We start from the raw sequence: 25,206 nt of genomic DNA on the forward strand, positions 1-25,206 counted from the left end.
TTGTGTTTTTTACGAAATAGTTTCTTAATATATTTTTTAATTAACTTTTTCGTCGTCATAAAGAACGTCATGGTTATTTTTTTTAACACCACCGTATTAGTTTTTTGTGTTTAGAAAATAATGAAAAAAAAACCTAAAATATGAAAAAAACAAATTTTGAGTCCAACTCGTTGATACAACGTTTATATCGTAGGCAGGAGTCACGATTTTTTTTAACATTTTTTGCTGTTTTTTTTTAAGTTTTGTTTTTTTTCTCGAAAAATCCCGGAAAAAACAGGGAGAAAACAAAACAAAAACATTTGTTTTTTGAAGTAACTTGTTAACGTATGAGGCACGATTTTCGTCTTCCAAATTTCCAACATTCTGGTTTTTTTCATGAGAGATCCAATTTGTATTTTTCGTCTCACCCATCATCATCATCATCATCTTCAGCATCATCATCCGTCAGATTTCGTCCATATTGTTTTCATCGCCATCTTCATCCGCTTCTTCAAATAAAACTCCAATATCGAATTGTATATAATTGTAGAAGATAAAGGGGCTTTTTTAATGAACTTCTTCAGGGCATGGCACGAATCGGTACTGAGCATTTTTTTTATTTTTCTTCCGACGCACAAGTCCAAATGTATATATATATCATATATTTTATTTTATATTTTAAAAGGTTTTTTTGTAATTTTATAAATGTGGCCGAACGTATCGTGGATTTCTTTAAACTAATATTTTTTGCTCATAAAACTACACAATTTTGTACCGTAAATAAAAAACTAATATTGACTAGATTAAACTAATTTTTCGGTTTTTTTAACCAAACTAAAAAACATTATTTACTCAGATTAAAAAATATAAAACTATGTGCTCTACTTTTTTTTAACCGGTTAGTATTATCGGTTAGTTAAGATTTAAAATAACCAATTTATATTAAACCATCCTCTTTTTGTTTAGATTCGCCAAAATTTCCCCTGCCTATAATGTTTCTTTTATTTTTTAATATATACTTTTATTAACGTTTTTTTTTTAGTTTTAAAGAAATAAGAAGTAAATTATTATATATGATGGAGGTCTATCACAGAAGGAACACACTTTGTCTCTCTTTGACTACAGCACTCCCGTTTTAAAAATATCCCCAATAAAAACACTTTTTTTGTGGTTTTGTTTAAACTAAATTAAAAATTATGTTTACCTTCGTATAAAAAAACGCACTTTCTTTCTGAATTAAACTAAAATAAAAGACCCGATTATTATTGTGTTTTTTAACGTCATCCTTTTCGATAAACTACGAAGTATTAATTTAATTAAGATATAGGGATGAAATGAAAACCTTTTTTCCCCCATTTTGTCGCGTCAATCTCCACTCTGATTCGAAATGAACATGGACGAAGCTTGGTTAAAGATGAACTGTTTCTCGTGTCCGCAAAAAAACAAAATGTGTTTTTTCCTCGATCTATTGATTATTTCATCCTTCGTTGGTTTTTTTTAGTTGTTTTTTGAGAAAGAAGAAAAAGTTGGTTTTTTTTTAGAAGAAAATTAAGAGATGGGACTAGTGGCGACGCAGTCGTCAGAGGAGGGTATTAAAGATGGGGGCAGACGGCGTTAGAGGAAGGTGGTAGTATTTGCAAAGAGGACGAATGCATTTCCCCTTGACGGCGTCCCTGCAAACGGTCACTTTGCCATCCAAAACTTCTACGTAGTCTGCACGAGACCCATTCGAAAAATTTCGACCAATGAGGAGAAAGTATACATATATGACTTAATATACAAATATGGGTAAACACCGAAATTGTTTTTTTTTGTTTTTTTTTTGCGGGAAAGCGCAAGCTGGGAATCAAATCGGTGAGGATACTGACAACTCATAAATTTCATCAAGCATAAAATATGCGTCTAACATTCTACGGATATAAAAAAAAACACTCGATAGTGACAAAACTATTAAGACTACGTAACGCTATTGCAATAAGTGATAAAGCAAAATAAATGTGCTAAATAAAATATTATTCTTATTATATAAAAATGGCGATTATATAGTACCTTACTACAATCTTTAAGGACAAATGCGTATAATTAAATCATACAAAAAACTAAATTATGAAAAAAATATGCTAAATATATTAATAATTAAAATCCCTATACGATAAAACCCTATGATAAGCCGTAATTGCACAAAATATAAAATGAAAAAAAATCACTGCATTTTTTATGACTTAAATGAAATATGCGAGTTCCGAGTGGTGCCAAGGATATCAGCCAATAAAAAGTCGGCTCTTGAAAAAACAAGGAAATCCAGCCAAAGGTGAGATGTAAGAGCGTTAGCTTTTGATTGGTTTACCTATACACCCGTAAGCGAGGCAAAAAATATAAAAGAAAACATTAAAAGGGTGCACGATTCGTCGACTGAAAGCTAAAACTAAGAATCGTTTTCGCGGCCATTTTGAAAAATATTAATTTAAGGGGAACGTTCACAAATTACGTAACTGAAATACGTTACGTTACATTTCATGTTTCTATTCGTAGTTTGTTCGTGGGTGTATCTTGTGTTCGTTGCAATGCCATGTTAACACAGGGTTCGTACAAAATTTCTGGAATTAAATTCCCTGACCTTTTGGAAACATTTTAAAATTCCCTGACTTTTCCCTGAAATTTTGGACCATTTTAAATTTCCCTGACTTTTCCTTGACCTTTTGGAAACATTTTAAAATTACCTGACTTTTCCCTGACCTTTTGGAAACATTTTAAAATTACCTGACTTTTCCCTGACCCTTTGGAAACATTTTAAAATTACCTGACTTTTCCCTGACCTTTTGGAAACATTTTAAAATTCCCTGACCTTTTGGAAACATTTTAAAATTCCCTGACTTTTCCCTGACCTTTTGGAAACATTTTAAAATTCCCTGACTTTTCCCTGACCTTTTGGAAACATTTTAAAATTCCCTGACCTTTTGGAAACATTTTAAAATTACCTGACTTTTCCCTGACCTTTTGGAAACATTTTAAAATTCCCTGACTTTTCCCTGAAATTTTGGACCATTTTAAATTTCCCTGACTTTTCCTTGACCTTTTGGAAACATTTTAAAATTACCTGACTTTTCCCTGACCTTTTGGAAACATTTTAAAATTACCTGACTTTTCCCTGACCTTTTGGAAACATTTTAAAATTACCTGACTTTTCCAGGTTTTCCAGGTATTTCAGGTCGTGTACGAACCCTTAAACAGTATAGGTCAACCATGACATTAATACACGCCCATGGCGGTCACGTGATTATTTCGCGGGATCTTGTGGCGAGTTAAAATAATGTCCTGGCGGTGCTTAGTTATATGACGTATGCCACGGAATCTGTATTACCAAATATTAAATGTAAACTTTTTTCCAATAGATGCTTCAATAAAACATCTTCAAGGAAATCGCCAAGAAGTAATATTTCCAAGTTACTGTTAATATTCCTATTTGAAATAATGGAAACTTTTCACCCGTAAACCGATGGTCGGGTTTTTGCTAAGCCTTAATACGTCAAAAAAAGCTACCTGGTTAAAAGGAAACATTTTTTGAATACCGTACTGGTGAAAAGTTTCCATTACTTCAACCAGCACTATATAAACAGTAACTTGCAGGTCCTGGCTCTCAGATTTCATTTAAGATGATTTATTGAAGTGTCTAGTAATAATATTATCAGCTAAACTAATACCTACAATGCGTAGGAAGGTGGTGACAAGCCCTTCAAGCCACGCTAGGCAATAGCTCCCTACAAGGAGCCCAGTCAAAATGTAAACTCCTTATAGGAAAGATATGATTATATTTTGTTCAATAGGATTATATTTTGTTTAATAGGATTATATTTGGTTTTATAAGATTATACAGGCCACGAAATTTGATTATAAAATATCGGATTTTAAAGGGAAATTTCGACTTAATATAAGCAATAACATTTCAATAAATTAATAAATGGAAGAAATTAAATTATTTAACAATATTTTTTTTATTAATTTCGTTATTTCTCACTAGAGGTGCCAACGTCAGCCTAATAATTTGATTAGTTTTCTAATTGTACAACCAAAAAAAGGCTTAATTTGAAATGTAAATTTAATAAGGTTTATGAATGCTATAGGCCTTTCTATAAAGTTGGGCAGTCGTTACGATATTTATGGGGTGTTGATACCGAAAAAGTTTTTTTTTTATTTACGTAATTTGTAAACGGTTTTTAAATACTTAATAACTCTGTAAAGCAAAAACTACGTAATTCGTGCGAAGTGGTTTTGGCTTTCAGACGACGGATTAAGAGAGGGGGGAAATAAAATAAACCAACGCAACACCAGCCACGAGAACCAGTTGTCTGCAGCGAATGCTCAAGCACGGTAGTCAGAGAAAGACACTTACCTTCGATAAGGTGCACGTAACGACATTGTGGTCTTTTACACTGGCCCGACTTAAAATCTCTGCAGACTGGCAGGGTGTCCAGCAACTAAATTGAGTGGATGAATATTAGCGTTAGATTCAAAAGAAAGTATAGGCGTAAAAAAAGGTAAGTCAATGTGTGTAAGTATAAAAGAAACATCTCGTTATCATACTATCTAAGCTACTCTTTTTCCAAGTCGCGAATTCGATAGTTTTCACACATCGAATGTAATAAATTGAACATGCTGTAAAGGTTGGATGTAAAAAGTGTTTGGACAACAAAAAAAGAGGGATGGAGTGGTGGGGCGGGGAAATACAATATAAAAATAATAATAATCAGCTAGGCTAATACCCAAAGCACCACCTTAGGCCCAAGTCATCTAGCGACTTTTAGAGCTATGGGAAACGGATAAATTAAACGCCAAAATTTTAATTAATTATAAAAAATCCGATTAACGGTTTATTTATGGATATTATTCACGACTATTATACGATTTATCCGAACGCCGAGCCCTAGCGACTTTTAATGCGTTTAATTCAGGTGGCCGGGTTAAATTGTATAGGGTGGTTGTGGCAGGCCCTTCATGCCACGCGAGCCAACAGCTCCCTACACTAATTAAATAATAATAATAATCAGCTAGGCTAATACCCTTGGCACCACCTTAGGCCCAAGTCATCTAGCGACTTTTAAAGCCATTAATTCAGGTGGCCGGGTTAAATTGTATAGGGTGGTTGTGGCAGGCCCTTCATGCCACGCGAGCCAACAGCTCCCTACACTAATTAAATAATAATAATAATCAGCTAGGCTAATACCCTTGGCACCACCTTAGGCCCAAATCATCTAGCGACTTTTAAAGCCATTAATTCAGGTGGCCGGGTTACAATGCGTGCGAGGGTGGTGGCAAGCCCTTCACGCCACGCGAGCCAACAGCTCCCAACACTCACTATTACCGTTAACCTCAGCCAGTTGTTGTGGAAACGGGAAACCGAAGAACTCGGAGAAACCCCTTTAACATTAAGAAAAGTTAATCGCTTTTCAAAATTAAATTTAATGGTTGAGCCACCTAATCTATCTATATGATAGCATATCAAAAATGTATTTAGGTTACCGAGAGCGAATGAGTTTCCCTGAGTATCGCAATTTATATTGAAACAGTAGGGCCATCTGTCGGAGACTTGTTTTAAAATATACTATATTCATGAATATTAATTTAAGAAATAAATAAACAAATAACTAATTCAGCTATTATTTAAGTTACACGAGCTAAATTAGGAGTTACCGTAACGAATTACACCTATTTTCTCAAAACGTTCTTATTTTTCCGTTTGAGGGAGGAGCTTAGGTAGACTCGTACGTTCTCAGTAACCTAAATGGGTTCTCGAGAACACATATATCGTAGGCAATTTTCCGCTCCACAACTCCATCCGAGAGAAGAGATGGGAATAAAGAGTGAAAGAGAAAGGAGGGTAATCAAACGTGAAATATAAGGTGATAGAGAATGAGAGGATTGTGTGTTTTTGTTCAGGGAAAGAGTGGTGAAAGTACCTGGCCTTTTTCGTCACAATACTGGATGCTAGCAGCGTTAGATAGAGCGCCGGATGTGGTTGCTGGTGAGAGATTTTTAAGCACAGCGGATGCGGTAGCAGAGAGATACATAATCGCGTCGAAAGGAGATTTTAGAGAACTTGGGAGGATGCAGGATGCGTTATTTATTTTTAATCGATTTATTTATTTTTATTTATTTTTTATTGAACGGTTAAATTCAAGCACGGGTGAGAGAGAAATAGAGATAAGTGTTCGGAAGGATTCAGAGATTGATTCACATAAAAGCAAGGTTTGTTCCGGATATGATCAGAAAGGCAAGCCAACGTGTAATGTACGAATAGCAACAGCGAAGCGGGATGGCCGGTTTGTGTGGTTGGTTTTTTTTTGATTTTTCGGACCAGATTTTTTTTTGATTTTCGTGATTTTAAAAAGATTGTTTATTTTAAGTTCGAGACAGAATTATAACGAAAAGGTGCGGTTGGATAAAAGAGACGTAAAATACATGGAAAAAAGAGAGATAGAGAAATGTTTTAGAAAAAAGGTCCATTTTGAAATCCCACCCCATCATTTGTAGTTCACAATATTTACAGTAAAATGACGTTTTTTTTAGTTAAACAAGATTGGATTTAGACGGAGATCTCTAGACAATTAAAAAAAAAAACGATCGGATATTTTTTTTCTAAATTTTAGAGTATGATAAATTTAACAATTTTCCAATTGGATATTTTTATACATTTTCGAGACAAGTAATTTTAACAATTTTCGATACGAATAATTTGACTAATTTTCGAGACGAATAATTTGACTAATTTTCCAATCGGATAATTAGTTAAATTTTGCAATCGGATAATTAATAAAAATTTGGCAATCGGATAATTAGTAAAATTTTGCAATCGGATAATTATTAAAATTTTGCAATCGGATAAGTATTTAAATTTTCGAGACGAGAAGTTTACCAATTTCCAATCGGATATTGGTTTTTTTAAATTTTTGAGACGAATAATTTTAACAATTTTCCAAATCGAATATTTTTTAAATTTTCGAGACGAATAATTTTACTAATTTTTCAATCGGATATTTTAAAATTTTTAAGATGAATAATTTTACTAATTTTTCAATCGGATATTTAAAAAAAATTAGACGAATAATTTTAAAATTTTCGAGACGAATAATTTTCCTTAAAATACACAGTCTACCAATTTCAAAGATAAATATTTCCAGCAAATCCCATCTTGCTTAAAAAGTACCACAAAAAATAGCAACTATTCGATAAAATAAAACTACAAATGTCTAAAAAACAAAAACCAAAGTAAAATAGGTTCTAAAATCAGCGTGCCAATAAATAAGATAATAAGTAGAAAATTGAAATAATGTATAAAATGGTTTTGACTTACAAGAAACAGGCACAAAAGGTTGTTGAACCTGCATAGCCAGGGCTTGTTGATAGGCCGCTGCGGTGCCCGGTTGATACATGGGGACCCCGCTTTTGTCCAATGCGGGCCGTTTAGTGTACGGAGACATTCCAGGGAACGCCTTTGATTTGGCGAGGTAGGTAATAAAATTGTTGAACGACGAAAAAAAACGACACAAGAAAAAAAGGTAAATTGTAAAAATGATAACAGCTCTAAAAAGTCAAACTTCTCAGACAAAAGCGTTTCTTTTCGTTAAATTTAAAGCTGCGATGTATCATAATAATACGACGATTTATTCGGAGTAACGGAATAATATTTCAATTTACAAATTTATTCTTTCTAAAATCATGGTTAAAAACAATTTTACGGCCAAATTAGTAAAATTCCAAAGACAGATTTAAATTTTCACCGTTATTCCAAATAAACCGTCTAAGCTATTTGAATAGTCCTTTTAAAAATTCAGATAATAAATACACTGAATATTTAATATATAGTCCTATAAGCTAAATCGTAATATTTCGTCGCTTACGGTTCAAATATTTATATACCTAAACCAGAAGTAAATGAACTGAAGTTATCGAAATAACGCTCAGAATCGGAGGGTGTTTTCCTTATGAAAATTATGAGAAAATCGAGTCAAATAAAAACTAATTTATATCCCCGTTTTTTGACGCGATAAATTGCACTTGGGAATTGTGGGTATAGCCATTCCTACGAATAAAAAATGGTTTCGTACAACAAAAACTTTTTTCCGGCCTAGTAACGCGCAAAATTTCAAATTCGAGGTCGAAATGTAACTTCATAAGGAAAACGCCACCAACATGGGGGAGTATAGCAGTCTGATAACTTCGGTTCATCTAAACTAATTAGATAAAATTAAATAAACGAAATATTACGATTTAGCTTTCCAGGTTGTACTCCTTTAGAAGAACCGAAAATAAATAAATTATGGATACTATTAAATTTAATTTTTTTTATATTGTTCTTCTAAAGACATAAAACTGGTCATAAAAAGCGTATACTTCGAGAGAGAAAATGAAATATATAGCTTTGCAATATTTTTTTCTTTGTAAAAAATCATGTATACCGTATAATGAGTGGGGAGCTGAGAGCATAGGAAAGGGGTCCCGGCTTGGCTTTGACACTTTATGAGGAAAAAAAAACGGGAGATACAAAAGTCCATTTTAATCGAATTTTTTATTCTCGGAAAATATCATCTATAAAAATAGCACTTAAAAAAGATATATATCAAATGAAACGCGCGATTAAACCTTAAATGAAATTGGAATAGACTTAACGTTAGTCATGCGCCGTTCATTCTTAATTTTAACCGTGAAATTTGCTCCGTACTATTTTAGCCCTGTTCTTTCGACGCGATTATGGCAGGGCTGAAGCTATTTCTTTTGTCGTATGCCTTTGAGAACTTCGAAACTGTTTAACAATCACGCGCGTTAAATGCGCAAATGATTACTTATCATTAACATTTATAACATTTAAGATTCTGTAAGCGTCATGCATTTTATACCAAAAGCGGTTTCGTTAAACACTATTCCGAATATGTTTTATTTCATTATTTCTTAAACAATATGTACGGATGTATCAAAAATTTCGACGCATATTGCCACGATATTAATTAATTTTAACACTTAAAGGAGAATTGTCACCACCCTAAAATTGGTTAAAAACCATTTAAATGGATAGAGGACGTCCGAAAATGGTTGTACAAAAAATTTCATGTTAATATTTCCAGTATATGATTTATTATTAGCAACCAAATTTCGTATTTTATCCCCCCGACTCGAGAATCTCAGAACCGCCTGGTTGAACCTACCTGCAGCGCCATCTCGTGAACGAAATATATTTTCCCCGGTTTTATCGTTTTTCGGTCGGAACTGTCGACATTCTCCTTGGCTTTTTAACCTAGTTATATTGGTAGATTGTAGTTAATCGTGTTTTTAAAATGCCTTACACGCCGCCCTTTCTCAAATTTTTGCCGCTTCATTCTTTTGGCGCTGCACGTAGGTTCAACCGCGATTTCTGAATATTTACAAGCCGTTTGATGTAGGTTGCGGAAAAAGTAGCGTTACTTTTTAAATACTTTTCCAATAACTATAGAATTTCAGGGACATAATTATTAATATATTTTCTATAATTCTGTAAAAAACCTCGTAAATTTTGATTTTGGTGACCGTTCTCCTTTAAGAAGAAGAAATTAAAAATTAAATAAAATAAAATTCATATTTAAACAATGAAATTGGCAATACAAATCGTGAGAAGACAAGTCCTTTATATTGTTAGATTTCGACCAAGCATACACACACGAAGGAACAGCCTAAGCCCTGTTTGTTGGTGATTTCAAAGGCACAACCAATTCAAATAAGCGTTAGAAGAGACATATCGACTACTATATTGATTAATATAAGAGGCAGGCATGATTCGATATAAACAGCCCAAGCGATTCGGTTTTTTTTTTGGATTAAGTTCCTTGCACCAGTATAGAAGATTCCGTAAAAAACTAGTCAACCATAAATAGAGGAGATATTAAAATCATAGAATACAAAACGCAAAAACAACATGATATTCCCGGCGGAACGCAGAATGAATAAACCCCTTTACCTATGCCCGCAGTTTAATTTCTTTTTAAATAAACAAAAACCAAAAGGTATTCATTCGGAAGGCTAACGCTATCATATTACTCGATAAGTTGGTGTTCTAGAAAATAATTGCTCTTTCGAAAAAATAATGCAAACTTATTTTTTGTTCCGAATAGTTTTGCCCTAACTCTGATGATAATGTATATATATATATATATATATATATCCCTAATCTGCTTAATATTAGTGAAACAATTAAGAAAGTCACAAAGCAATCGGGATAAATTGGGATTAGTTAATTAGATAACTATTACAATTAACTACGTGTTACTATAACTATCATTTCACAAATCGGATTAGTGTGAAGATAACAAGACTATTTACATACGGATAAAACCAAACATTTCATTAAATAAAAGTACCCTAAAGATTTGTTAAGGAATTTGGCAGTTAGTTAAAAAGTAGCTAATTTTAGAGATTGGGGGACGTATTTCGTAATTTATGGAGCTTCGGTGTCATTTTGGTAATTAAAACCAAGAACGAATTCGGATACCTGAGAATATGGGAATGCAGAGGTACCAAACCCCATCTATGGTCCAGTTTTTCGATAAAAAAAGCAGACGAATATTGCACTCTCGTTAAAGCGGATTAGTTTGTGACTATCGTAACTATTTCATCCTTAAATTGTCATCATAAAAAATATGCTAAATTTGAGGGTTTTTTCGATTAGAATAAATAACAATGTAAAAAACTAAAATATATCGTAATTCAAAGCTTTTGTTTGTTTAAATGACATGCAAAAGCACTAAGAGCCAATACCAAAATGAGGTCGTCAGCAGGATCACGCAGACGCTTCTTGCCGATCATGGATTCGACCCCGTGCGGCTTTTAATTAGTAATGCAGAGGCAGGTTTCAATTTTTGGTGAATTTTTTCAGATTTTTTTAAGAGTTCGTTTTTTTCAGGTTTTTTTTTTGAGGGAAATATTTTTTTCCGATATTTTTTGTGGCAGGTGTCAAGGTATTTGTTTTGTATTTTTTTTGTGGGCAGGAGGTGGCAGCACAAGTCATGACACAGCAAGCACAGCAAGGCGATGGAGAAGGTAAACCAAAAACATAAAAAAGAAGAAAAAGCAAACGAGATCTGGTCTTAAAAAAATTGTTGATTATTTTTTCATTAAAAAAAGGGTTTTTTTTAAATTTATATTTAAAGTAAATAACGCCTCTCATTTCATTTTAAATTTTAATTAGATAGTTAAAGAAATTTCGAAAAAATTAAATTTAGTATAGAGGACAGGGAATTTAAGGAGTCTAATCCATCTCAGTTGATGGTAAATAACTGGCTAAATGATGAGAATAGAAATGATCAGAGAAGGGTTATGAACGTAAAATAAGGGGATTTATAATATAGGTAAGAGAAATCAAACAATATTCTCGCATGCAATTGTAAAAATAGATCATACGAAGAGGCATTTTTCAAAAAATCAAAATACTAAATACGTTTAATACAGTAATCATAAGGTTTTGATTCTGGAAGAAACGACGATTCAGACTCGACGCGGAGATAGCAGAGTGGGGCGTAACCGAAAGAGGCGTGGTCAACTAAAAGAACCGCCCCTTTGAAAATGGGCGTATTCAACTAATTCGCGACGTGCCGAGCTAAATCGTTGTTTCTCGAGATAGGAGAAAGAAAACATGGAATTTTAGCTAAAATATTAAACTAACTACGACTAAAATTCAATGTTTACTAGGATTGGTATACACTAATGATAAGTTATATTATCGTTTATAAAATGCTTGATTATTATCGATAAACACACCATTTAAAAGAATTGATACATGCAGTGCTCTAGCAAACGAAATTTTCCATCTATGGTAATATTCGATATATAACTTTTAACGATTCATCGCAACAGTTTTTCGGTATAAACAGAGTCTTATATTCAACCGACGCTGAATTGGATAGACTTTAGAATAAATTGGAAAGATTAAAAAAAACTAAAAAGGAAAACAATCAGAATCAGTCCCTACTGCTAATTTCTTAGAGGTGCGTGTGCTTATTTCAAACGGAAAAATCATAAAAATCAAAGTTAAAAAGAAACAGGTGTGATAACAATATTAGAGACAATACGATTCAAATAGGTTTTTGATTTACTTTGTCGTCGCGATGACTGATTTCTATTGAATTATTTTGGGTCGATTTTTTTTTACTTGCCGCGTTCCTAATCAAAAATTAAAAGTGTGAAAAACTGTGAACTGTGAAATATTAAATATTTGTGACTGTGTGTACAACGTAAATAAACTTTATTTTTCATAAATCTTTTGGGTAAATTAAAAAAAACTGAAACTAAATAAAAATTAAGTGTTCTGTGCTTTCATTAACCTGTGCTCTGCAATGATGTGATATATATTTGATAAAAAACACAAAATATATATACTGCTTGTATCAATTTCCAAAACAGTAGACATGTTTTTTTACCATCTCCGTATGCCTAACAGAGCCTATACTTACCAAGTACTTAAATTAAAAGTAAATTAACTATTCTTTTCAAATTGGATACGTTTTGGGTATAATACGGGGGATATCATCGAAAAGGTTGGGTGGGGCTGAAAATTAATTACAGTTATTACAAGAAAAGAATAGTTATACATTAACAGGCCCTAGAGTTTTTAACGATTTTTATTTTTAAAGAAAACCTTACCATCCTGAAAACAGAAATGAAATTAGTGATCATTTTGCCCCAAATTAAGAAAATAAAATTCAAATACTTAAAATAAAAAATAACAATTTTAAAATAAATCACCGTTGAAGATATTTAATTGTTTTCGAAAGAGTTTAAAGTAAACGATTTTAAAATAGAGGAACTTTAGTTGAAGGATAAATTTGACATAAATTAGCCAATTTAATTGGAACGCGCTTAAAAATAAACGAAAACAATTAAATTTAACGTCAACGATAACTGATGGTGAGATCTGTCACTCACTCCTTTCAAGCACACAAGCAATTTTAATTCAAATTAAATTAAAATCGTCCTAGAGTAGTAACAGTTATAAATGGATAAATAAATTGAACTACGCAAATAGAATTAGGGAAACAGATTTGGCCCGTCCAGTCGCTACAACGGATCATGCAGCTACAGCTCGCAGCCACAGCCAGCTTACGAGAACAATTCATAAAATACCCAATTAGAAAAATTGAAAAAAAAAAAATGGTTAAAAAGTCTAATAATCCCAAAAGGCAAAAGGGGCGGCTACGAGAACAAATGGTAAATGATTTGGCAGCACTGCTTTATAGCCATATTAAAGGAATACCCAAGCATAACCTCCACGCTACCAAACAGCCACGTAGGTATGACGTCGAAGCCACGTATGTATGACGTCGAAGGGGAGGGGCGCTAAAAGGAGGACTACCCTAAAGTGACTTTGAGTCACTAGTTCGTTTTTTTTGGTGATGAATAAACCACCCCTTTTTTATATCCAAATAAATTTAAAAGTTCAATAATATCTAACGATAAATTAAAAAAATTGTAATAATTATAAATCGAAAGAAAAACCCGGGAATTTCCTATCAATTTTGACAATAAAAAATAAACGAAATCTGTGTCACCTATTCTTTAAAACGTTTATATAGGTAAAAAAAATATAGAATTTAAAGAAAAAAATTAAAACGAAAAATCACACACACACACTAAACGGGTAGAAAAAAAATTGCTGAAATTTTCGTTTGGAGGTGAAAAAATTTAGCGTTAAATTTAAAATCAAATTAACGTAAAATATAACGAATAAAACAACATCACACTCCAAACGAGAAATATTTAAAAAAAAATAACTGATTTTTTTTTCAGAAACGGGGAAAAAAAAAATAGAAAAACCAAAATAAAATAAAAAATCGTAAGAGAGAATAGAAGAGAGAATTAAAAATGAGAAAAAAATTTGAGAGAATGAGAGAGAGATATTTGATGGTGGTATCCTACCATAGCGGCGGCGTTAGCTCTGCTTTGAGCAGCCTTTAGCTGTGCTTGCAAGTGGGGTGGCGGGTGAAAGTAGCGGCAAGGCTCCCGAGAGCAGCGGCCCTTAACGAAATCCATACACACCGTCACAACACCCTCTGTACTGTCCACAGCTAGGTGCTCGGGAGGGTGAGCAAAGCGACACTCCGTTTCAGCTCGCTTGCAGTTACCGCGCTGAAATTCACGGCAAACCTGCGACAGGAATAACGGGTGAGACGGGAAAGACCATCGGGAGAGATTGCGGAAAGGATTGGAAGAAAGGGGATCTTATCTCCACTAATCTAAGTGCTTTTTTTCTCTCTTTTAAAGCGGAGTTTACGCTATACATTCACTAACACTAATCCTACAAAGCTTGTCGTGACAATTAAGCAAATTTCTTTTGTCTATGCTCATTCGAGTCAATTAAATTAAAAATCTAAAATAATTTACTCTAATCTTAAATTTAATTAAATATTAAAAAGTCGATATACATACCTAATTATTTTAAGAATGGTATTTATCATGATTTTTAATTGTGGTATTGGGATGGTATTTTAAGGGTAGGGGCGGAAAGAGAAGGAGATGGAGGGTAAGGAAGAGGTCAAAGAGCAAATAAAAAAGCTTGCGTTTTAATCTGTCCAATGCAGCCAAGGGTTAAGGGGGGAAAAACTAAGTAGAAAAAAAAAGAGATCTGGGCAAGATAAAAAATTCGCCTTTACTAAATAATAAAAAATAAAATAAAAATAATCGATATATTAAAGAAATCACGAGAAGGGTTCATTCTTTCAACCCCGAAAAATCCCGAAGTTCAAGAAGAAAGAATTCATTACTGAATAAACATTCATATATATATATATATATATATATATATATATATATATATATATATATATATATATATATATATATAAAACATACGGTTCAAATTCCCCCTTCATTAAATGAGAGGAGGGAGACATTTAGAAATTTAACCTAAAGTAGAATTTTCTTTCCTGTTTCAGTCTTCTCAAAAAAAATTCGGTACGTAAAAAAGCTCTGAAAGGCGTTCACTAAATCTATATATAGATGGTTAAGATATTTGGAAATATACTGAAAATATATATTTTGTAAACCACCATAACCAATTGCGTGCGCTTTTTGCGTTTCTTATTTCGGCGGTTTAAAAGTCACCCTAACCAAAATAATAAATCTACAATAACTAAGAAAGAACAATTAACAAAGGTAAATTAAATAATAAAACTTTTTGGTTTCTTATTTCGTAGGTTTAAAAGTCACCCTAACCAAAATAATAAATCTACAATAACTATACTAAGAAAGAACAATTACCAAAAGTAAATTAAATATTATGATAAAACTTTTTGGTTTCTTATTTCGTAGGTTTAAAAGTTACCCTAACCAAAATAATAAATCTACAATAACTAAGAACAATTACCAAAAGTAAATTAAATAATAAAATTTTTGGTTTCTTATTTCGTCGGTTTAAAAGTCACCCTAACCAAAATAATAAATCTACAATAACTATACTAAGAAAGAACAATTACCAAAAGTAAATTAAATATTATGATAAAACTTTTTGGTTTCTTATTTCGTAGGTTTAAAAGTTACCCTAACCAAAATAATAAATCTACAATAACTAAGAACAATTACCAAAAGTAAATTAAATAATAAAATTTTTGGTTTCTTATTTCGTCGGTTTAAAAGTCACCCTAACCAAAATAATAAATCTACAATAACTATACTAAGAAAGAACAATTACCAAAAGTAAATTAAATATTATGATAAAACTTTTTGGTTTCTTATTTCGTAGGTTTAAAAGTCACCCTAACCAAAATAATAAATCTACAATAACTAAGAAAGAACAATTACCAAAAGTAAATTAAATAAAATTTTGGTTTCTTATTTCGTCGGTTTAAAAGTCACGCTAACAGAAAACAAATTATCTATAATAAATAAGAAGTGGATATACGAAATAAAATAATTTATTTAGAAACTGATAAAATGGTATTTAAATTTGAAGAGGGAATTTCGAAATGGTTGGAAAGCGCTCCATTTGGCAGAAATAAAAATAATTTAAAGACAAACCACTAAATTTACTAAATGGCTATACATTGACTATTTTTTTAGAGAAACTTAAGAAGAAAAAGCCCCGTGGGAAAAAAAATGTTTCGCTGCAATAATTCTACAAATAGGATTGTTGAACATGCAACCACATTTTCTCAACACCCAATCACTCATACTTTTCGAAAACTCACACCGAAACTTACCTTTAAGCGGTAAGTATAAAAGTAACGCACCCTATTTGACTTACAAACAATAACATACATTCGGGTGGACGGACATACGTTAAAATATAAGACCGACTATTTTACCGTAAGACGGAAAATGGTATCACAAATTCCAGAATGGGAACGCTACCTCCATCTATTATTGTCAAAAGAACCATTTAGGTGGTCTTTTATTATATATAGGGATTTCTATATTTTATGAGGAAAAAACCCTACCGTTGAGAAGCCGTACAAATTGATGATGTTGCATCAGTAGCTAGGGGCATATAGACGAATACACCATCAATTTAAACTAAACGGCAAGCGTGTAGCGTTAAAAGCACAACGATGCTAAATTGTTTAGTCATAGATGGCGCTAGTAGGCGTGCCCCTGTAAATTAACTTCTCCCTGAACGCCGGTGTAACGCGTGCGGAACACTTCTACAGGCGTTTTGACCTATTTTTATTGAAAATAAATAATTTTTTTCTGATATTTAAACATCACGGTTTCGCGGTAATACTACAAAATAAATGGAAATCCAAAAACCACGTGAAAATCGGAGGGGGGAATTTAATTAGACGCGCCTTCATTAAGTTCTCGAGGGACGAAAATACGAATAAAACCATCCTTAATCGCCTTTCGCGAGAAGATGAAGAGAAAGAAATGGGAGTATATAGAAAAGTAACAATCTCGAGAAGAGAAAGAAAAATGTAAGGAGCACACAGCTCGACGTAATGAGACGCTATCGCCCTAATGGTCGGGAATCTAAAAGCAACAATTTTAACGCAACTTCGGAGCAATAACGAAAAGAAGTCGATGTAACTAACTTCCGTTGCCTCTTTCTCATTTGAGAAAAAAAAACACCCCTTTTACACCGAAAGGCAGAGGAAAAACAGACCATTGGATTTTATGCGACCTATTTTCGTGTAATTTAAAAGGATTCAAAGCGAAATGAAAAATTCGAGAGGGTCACCAAGTTATTTTTAATAGTTATTATTCATACTGATTAATTGATATTAATATTAATTAGCAAGGTTAATTAAGACATCACCTTAGGCTAAAGTCATCATCAGGTGGTCAGGTTACATTGAATAGGATTAAAAGCTCTTCGTGTCAAAGGTACATTGAGATTTTTAGTACCAAAATTAGATAATGTCTAATTTTACATTTATCAGAAGATAAAATTACTTCACCTTAAAATTTAGTGTAAAGGTGACTCGTCAGATTACGTTTTAACAAAAATATTTATATTACAAACGTTTGTTTTTTAGTTTCTAGATAAATTTCAATTTATAACTTTTTACCAATACTTAAAATTCCCTGGACCCTGACCCGGGGCCACACTAGAAAGTGTTATGGAAAGGTTTACCGAAGAACTCAACTAAAACCCTTCCAGGGCCCCCACTCAAATCTCCAATTTTCTTATAGGAAAAATAGGATTATTTTTCTAAAAATATAGGACTTTATAGGAGTATTTTTTACAAAATTATAGGATTTTATAGGACCAAATATGCTATTTAATTTACTAACTTTATGCATTTAAAAACAAAATCTATATTTAGAGAAATAAACAATTTTATCACAAAAATATACTAGTAGCTAACCATGTTAACAATAACAAAAGTATAGACTAGAATGACTTGGTATAGAAAATTATCCTATCGCTAAATCTAGCAATTTATCTCAGTGGCTGAATTTTAAATGGGCAAAATATCAAAATTATAGAATTTTATAGGACTTTTGGGGGATTTTGCTAAAAATATAGAATGTTATAAGGCATTTTTTTAAATATAGGATTTTATAGGAATTATAGGACCTCTGGGGGCCCTGCCCTTCTAACCAGCCCGGGGGGGGGGACTAGAAAAATCAAAGCAGAAGAAATTATTCGTTTAAATTCCAGACTTCTTACAAATTCTTAAAAATCCCGTACGCGTGGCCCTGGTTTATAGAAAGAAATACGGAAAAACCCTTCTAAAAAAACCTCCAACACTAAGGTAATAACCACTCCGCCACGCCAATAACCTTGAAAGTTAATAATTTATTCGTAAAATGTTTCAAATTAATTGAAGATATAAATTGCAGTAGCGTTAGAAATTCCCTCCTAAAGTATCCGACTGGATAAACCCTTTTTAATCGATAAATAAGCGAGATCTCGAGTTTTACGAAAAGTCAAAACGAGATCGTACGTGTTAAAGTGGCAAAACGAAACCTTTCAGCGAAAGAATGAAAAGACTTCTTGGCGAAGATAAATCTTTGAAGCTTTTCTTATCTCTATAGTAGAAGAGGACTCTTCTAAGGATTAGTTAAAAAAATATATAAAATGGATGGTTGCGAAGAATATAATGAAGCGACGACAAAAAACCGAGCGTCTTCTGTCTTTTTGAAACTTTCAAGGCGGCCTTTTAAAGAGGGATTAGAAAAAACCCCAAAACAGATTTTAAACGGTTTAAGGGCAAAAGAAGAAATAATGAAAATTTCCAAACCACCAAGAGGATTATGATATTACCTTAAGGACTAGCCAAAAATAAACTGCGACGGGGTTAAGTTGCAAAAACTCTTTCCAGCTCAAAACGTCGGAATGTAAAAGGGGGTTATTATTCCAAACCATGTGTAATTCAATTTATGCCGAATTTATCATTAAACATGTTAAATAAAATAGCGCTGATAATTATCCAAAAGTAAGTAAAAAAGCGCTAATATTTATTATAAATATGAAAATAGCGCTAATAGTTATCAGAAATATGAAAATAGCGCTAATAGTTATCAGAAATATGAAAATAGCGCTAATAGTTATCAGAAATATGAAAATAGCGCTAATATTTATCAGAAATATTTTGAAAAGGCGCTAATAATTATCAGAAGTATGTAAATTAGCGCTAATGTTTATTAGAAATATATAGAAAAAGCGCTATTATTTATCAAAAACATGTAAAATAGCGCTAATAATTATCAGAAACATGAAAAATAACGCTAATATTTATTATAAATATAAATGCGCTAATAATTATCAGAAATATGTAAAATAGCGCTAATATTTATCAGAAATATGTAAAATAGCGCTAATATTTATCAGAAAAGTAAAATAACACAAATAATTATCAGAAATATGTAAAATAGCGCTAATATTTATCAGAAAAGTTAAATAACACAAATAATTATCAGAAATATGTAAAATAGCGCTAATATTTATCAGAAATATGTAAAATAGCGCTATTATTTATCAGAAAAGTAAAATAACACAAATAATTATCAGAAATATGTAAAATAACACAAATAATTATCAGAAAAGTAAAATAGATCTTACTATTATCAGAAGCATATAATAAACTCTTAGATATAAGTATCCATAGCCTTAAACTGATAATATTATACCAACTATTTTATTGGAAGACAAAATAGTGCGGGGCAAATTACGTCCTAGCAGTGGTTTCTAAAACTACTACTCCGGAACCGTAATTAAGTGTACGCTTCCGCAGTTTGGCGTATGGATGCTTATCTGCGTAGTTCATTTTATATACCTCTGTTATGCTTAATTAATTCACAAGTTAGAACGGTAAGAAATTGGCCCATTGTAACAGATAAAGTGAGGGAAAGCCGCAGTTCAAATTATATCGGCAGTGTTTCCAGCAATATCTATAAAGAAAAATAGCCTCCATCATTCGTATCAGGTCGTTTAGAAGGATATAAACAAAGATAGATAATGGCGGCGAGAAAAACAACACCCGGCCCATTCTCGTAAAGCAATTGACTGTATCGTTGGAAAGCGCGATACGGTTAGGGTGGATTCGGCAGGGATCATATCCTCCTTGCTACAAACCCTCACGCTTATACACTTATCGTTATTTGAGGTTAAAAACATCGTAAATACAAATTTAACTCGGTTTTGGTTTTGAACATTTTTCTTATGTAAAATTGGGCGTTTATTCCTTATAATTCACTCGATTTTATTATATTAAAAGAACAGTAATAGAGTAACTAGGGTTTAGTAAATATTTGGGTCTCTAAAATATCCTAACTCTTAATGTTTGTAAAGTTAAGAAAATACTGGTTTTAACTTTAAATTTATAGTAACTTGAAGTTACGATAATATTGATTCGGAAATGTACATAATAATAATCAGCTAGGCTAATACCCAAGGCACCACCTTAGGCCTAAGTCATCTAGCGACTTTTATTGCCCTAACTTATTTTAAGTCAAAATTTTAATTTATTTTAAGCCAAAACGTTTAACTTATTTTGAGGCAAAATTTTAATTTATATTAAGCCAAAACTTTAACTTATTTTGAGTCAAAATTTTTACTTATTTTAAATAAAATTTTTAACTTATTTTAAATCAAATTTTTACTTATTTTAAATCAAATTTTTACTTATTTTAAATCAAATTTTTACTTATTTTAAAACTACAATTTGATAAATTTTAACATTTTCCATTTGCAACCAAAATTAAATTCCACGAATTTTTCCTTAAGTGTTTACTAGTTATCAAATATCGCTGATTTTGCCGGAATTTTGGAACCAGCCTTTTTAAGGTAATGTATAATTGAAAACTGACTGTGGCAATCCTATTTACCTTGTAAAAAGGTAGATTATTCCTGTTTTGGAAAAAAAATACATCAAAATTTCACGGTTCCGTTTCTGAAAAACTGTATTTTTCAAGTTACGATTTTCTTAAACTAAGATAACGTTATACAATGGGAAGGAAATTTGAAATACGGGCTGAACAAGATTTTATTCATATTTAGGGTTTTCTCTGCCATTTTTACTTCACCGGCGATCATAAAAAACGAATTTCGGCGTAGCCACCGAACTACTTACATCTCGAGCCGGGGTAATAATTCCTTTTGCAACTTCAGTTTTCCTCGACGCGATTTTAAACGCACGTTTTTATATAGTATTAAAGTTTTAAATGGACACGTGTATTATTTGGATTTTCTAAAGTTTAGCCTATTCTTAAAGCGCCTTAAAATTGAAAGTGAAAAATAGACCAAGCGTGTAGCAGTGTTCCGCAACTTCCAAACGAGTTTACGACGGGGGAAAATATTCACGAATGATAAACACGGTGTTAAAGTAGGCTTAATTTAAATATATTAACATTCAACACGACAGATAGACTAATCACGGATTAATTAACAAGCTTCGGTAAAGAATGTTCCGTATTTTCCTCTTCCATCGTCATGGTAACGCTGGACCTAGCTTTAGTTTAGATTTCGTAACAATAACAATGCTTTGGTTATTTACAGAAAACCAAATACTTCCTCGTTCTAATTTCATCACCATGGTAACGCTGGACCTAACGGAAGTAGATTTCAAGAGACATTTCCGTTCGTAACCATGACGACGGTTTCATTTACAGAAAACCAAAAACTCGCTCATTATTCATTTCATTACCATGGTAACGATGGACCTTACGGAAATGGATTTCAAGAGATATCTCCGTTCGTAACGATGAGGACGGAATCCATTCCATCACCATAGTAACGCTGGACCTTACGGAAATGGATTTCAAGAGATATCTCCGTTCGTAACGATGACGACGGAATCCATTCCATCACCATAGTAACGCTGGACCTTACGGAAATGGATTTCAAGAGATATCTCCGTTCGTAACGATGACGACGGAATCCATTCCATCACCATAATAACGCTGGACCTTACGGAAATGGATTTCCAGAGATATCTCCGTTCGTAACCATGACGACGGTTTTGTACGGAAAAACAACCAACGTAACGCAAAGTGAACACTTTGGACGTTGAACGAATAAATGCTCGGTAGATTGAAGGAAGATGAATCGAGACAGCGCGTAAAAGAGAGACACGGAGGTTGGGAGGAGAGGGTGATTGAAGAGTCTTACCTCTAGCCGGTCCGTTCTTGGAATCTTTTGGGGCGTGACGAGTGTGGCGGTCGGGACGACGCTGAGTTGGGCCGCCATGGCGTCGGCGGGCATGAGGCCGGCGGCTGCAGCGGCGGCCGCCATCATTGGACTGTGCGTCAAGTAAGGAAAGGACGTCGCTGTCCCCATGGCCGCTGGCAAGCTGGTCAAGTAGGGGTTTGATGTGGCCTACAACAACCGAGCGACAAAGAGAGACACGATCAAAATACTGGGAACACTTTTCAAATTTCATTCATCCAACTAATAATCAAGCTTAGTCGATTTCTCTCTATTACAAAACGTTACCCGAGAGCAAATGTTAAAAGGAATATAACCAGATATCCCGCGGTTATACAGGGTGTTTCAAACGGATATTCAACATTTTTATAGAGTTGTCGGGGTGAGTAGAAAAGTATGCCTATTGTTTTCCCATTTTCCTACGATGAGTTAAAAGAGCGCCAGAGAGCTTCAAAGTGTGGCCTACTAGCCCCTGGAAGCAGGCTGCAACAAGCGCAAAACGCGAACATTAAGGTTTGGGTTCGTGTGATAGGTAAAAAATTACTTTGTAAACAAATCGAGGTAACCAGCGTAAAAAAGTAAACTTAAACAGTATTAAAAATCCCAGCTGCTTGGTTTTGCGCTTGTTGCAGCCTACTTCCAGGGGCTAGTAGGCCACTTTTTTAAGCTTTCTGGCGCTCTTTTCCCTCATCGTAGGAAAATGGGAAAAAAACAGGCATACTTCTCAACTCACCCCCAACAACTCCTTCAAATTTTTGCATAACCTTTTGAAACACCCTGTAGAAATATGAAACTACCAATACCCCAGTGACTCTCTATTTTTTGCCGACGGTGGCGCCCCTCGATGTCTGGGAGAAAGCTATTGCGATGCCATAAGCTAATGCTTGAATTTTTCTTGACGCGTTTTCGTGAGTTTCATATCTCTATAAGCGCAGCGACTAGCAAGACCTTTAATGTAACCTCAGGTATTTGGAGTGAAACACCAACGTTGGCAGCTCTGACCGCTCTTGCCTTTGGCTTTAGAAATGTTTGGCGCCACTGTGCAGGGTAATTTAAAAAATGGAAGGGGTCTTCCGTAAAGATTGCTTTGCAGGTTATATTCCCTTTAAGCAAGTCAAAAAACTAGTGTATATTTAACCAAAGAAAATATAGAACTTCGTGGGCTAAATTCGGATTTCGACCGCTTTCCGATTGACGGTTTTTGTAACGAAGCTATTACCCAATTCCGGCAAGTGACCTCCGAAAATTCGGCCTCCATTGGTTGCCACTATAGGGCGTTATCTGTGGTCAATTACCATTGTAACTATGGGGCAAATATTTTGGGAGTTTCGGTAGGTAGTTGGTAAGCGCTATTGACTAACCGTGAGGCAGTGATTTTGAATCTAGGGTAGGAGGTCTATATTATCTTTGATTTATCATAATTTTTATAATTATCTAATAATAATAAAATTAAAATTAAAACAAGAACGTTTTTATAATATTCATTCTCCCTAAATATGTATAAATACATTCTTAATTAAATCAACAATAAAAATTAAGTAATGTAAATTAATTGCTATTTCTTTCAAAAGTAACGTATCTCGACTTGTTTGACTTTCGCTTTCGGGTATCATTTGTAACATAATTGTTTGAAAATTTAAAACATTGTACTAATAATTATATAATTTTTCTTTGGAATAATTATATTCTGCAGTTTCGCTAAGATTTTAATTAGTCGACATATTTCAGTGATAGTTTTCTCTTAACACAATTATTACGCTAATGAAATGTTTCGAGGATTATAGAAATATTGTACTAAAATTTTAAATTAATATATTGGCCTATAATCTCTTACATCCCGAAGCATTTCAAGAGCCATGAGCGACGTACGGTTAAACTTGAAACCCTTATAGGCCGATTCACAAATTGCTTGCAGGGAAACAAACATTTAAGAAGGAAGCCTTTAAAGGTACGATTTTATTGATTTTATACCTTTGGCGGAAAAGTAACTCTTAACACTATTTTAAACAACGTATCATCTAAAAACTACTAAAAGTTTAATTCGCCATAAAAAGAAACAAGAAAATTATGTTTTAATTTTTTTTAGATTATTTAAAATTATGGGCGCCATCTAGGGAGACTTAACGTATTGAAAAATCGACCTCTAATGTCGTTAGCCCTTGAAATGATGTTCCTCCTCGTCTTTGTGTATCGGTCTATACATGTATATATCCAAGTACTTGCTGGCGATTTACTCTTATATGCGCGGTAAAGTATTGAACCTTCAACTGTTTGACTTTCATTACATGTCAAAAATGTTGGCTTGAAACGTATTTTCTTTATACAGGTCTTAACATTATTTTTAGGATGTATTCAACTCATATAAAGCTAAATCAGTTATGCGTAACTGCGTAGGAAGCAGAAGAGTTAACAGGGTTGCCATCGTTTTTTCAAATTTAAATAACCTGAATTTTTTCAGTTTTCCCCTGGCAATTTTTAACCTATATTTTAGTAACAATTTTCCTTTATCCGTGGATTTTTCCTGTCTTATTATATACCAAAAGTAACCAATTTTTAAAAATTATTTATAATTAAATTCCCTGACATTTCCCTGGCTTTTATACAAATTTTGAAATTCCCTGATTTTTACAATAATTTATCAAAATCCCTTATTTATATACTAATTTTTAAATTCCCCGACTTTTTACTATTTTTTTAAATTCCCTGACATTTATACTATTTTTTTAAATTATCCGACTTTTTACTAATTTTTTAAATTCCCCGACTTTTTACTAATTTTTTAAATTCCCCGACTTTTTACTAATTTTTTTAATTCCCCGACTTTTTACTAATTTTTTAAATTCCCCGACTTTTTACAAATTTTTTATATTCCCCGGAATTTTCCCTGATTTTTCGACCCATTTTCAAATTCGCTGACTTTCCAGGTACTGTGGCCACCCTGATTACTACCGAAGCGCACAAAAAATTTCAATTCAAATTGAAACAGTAACGCCATAATTTTGAAAAATGAATGGTTTCCGACGGAGATAGTTTAGTAAGGTAGACTCGTACGTTCTCAGTAACTTAAATAGGTTCTTGCTAGTAGTTATTGTACCAAAAATAAAATTGGCGCTCTTACTGAAGTGCGG

At 33.0% G+C, this 25,206-nt stretch overlaps 1 protein-coding gene across 9 annotated transcripts in view; it reads right to left on the reverse strand.

Moving 5' to 3' along the window:
- Window positions 1–1,555: 1,555 nt before the first annotated feature.
- mbl (splicing regulator muscleblind) overlaps window positions 1,556–25,206 on the reverse strand; it is a 144,785-nt gene continuing 121,134 nt past the window's right edge. For 2 of the 9 annotated variants that reach the window (XM_090168730.1, XM_090168724.1), the window contains exons 3-9: window positions 22,043–22,249; window positions 13,912–14,139; window positions 10,759–10,824; window positions 8,433–8,489; window positions 7,328–7,466; window positions 4,370–4,454; window positions 1,556–1,692 (exon numbers count right to left, since the gene is read on the reverse strand). In XM_090168730.1, coding sequence (XP_090024856.1) covers window positions 4,420–4,454; window positions 7,328–7,466; window positions 8,433–8,489; window positions 10,759–10,824; window positions 13,912–14,139; window positions 22,043–22,249 — 732 coding nt within the window. In that variant the 3' untranslated portion in view covers window positions 1,556–1,692; window positions 4,370–4,419. The other 7 variants (XM_090168725.1, XM_090168729.1, XM_090168727.1 and 4 more) reach the window with 7 other exon arrangements.

Source organism: Leiobunum rupestre, chromosome 3 (assembly GCF_980474605.1).
Source record: "Leiobunum rupestre chromosome 3, qqLeiRupe1.1.hap1, whole genome shotgun sequence".
Lineage (NCBI taxonomy): Eukaryota > Metazoa > Arthropoda > Arachnida > Opiliones > Sclerosomatidae > Leiobunum > Leiobunum rupestre.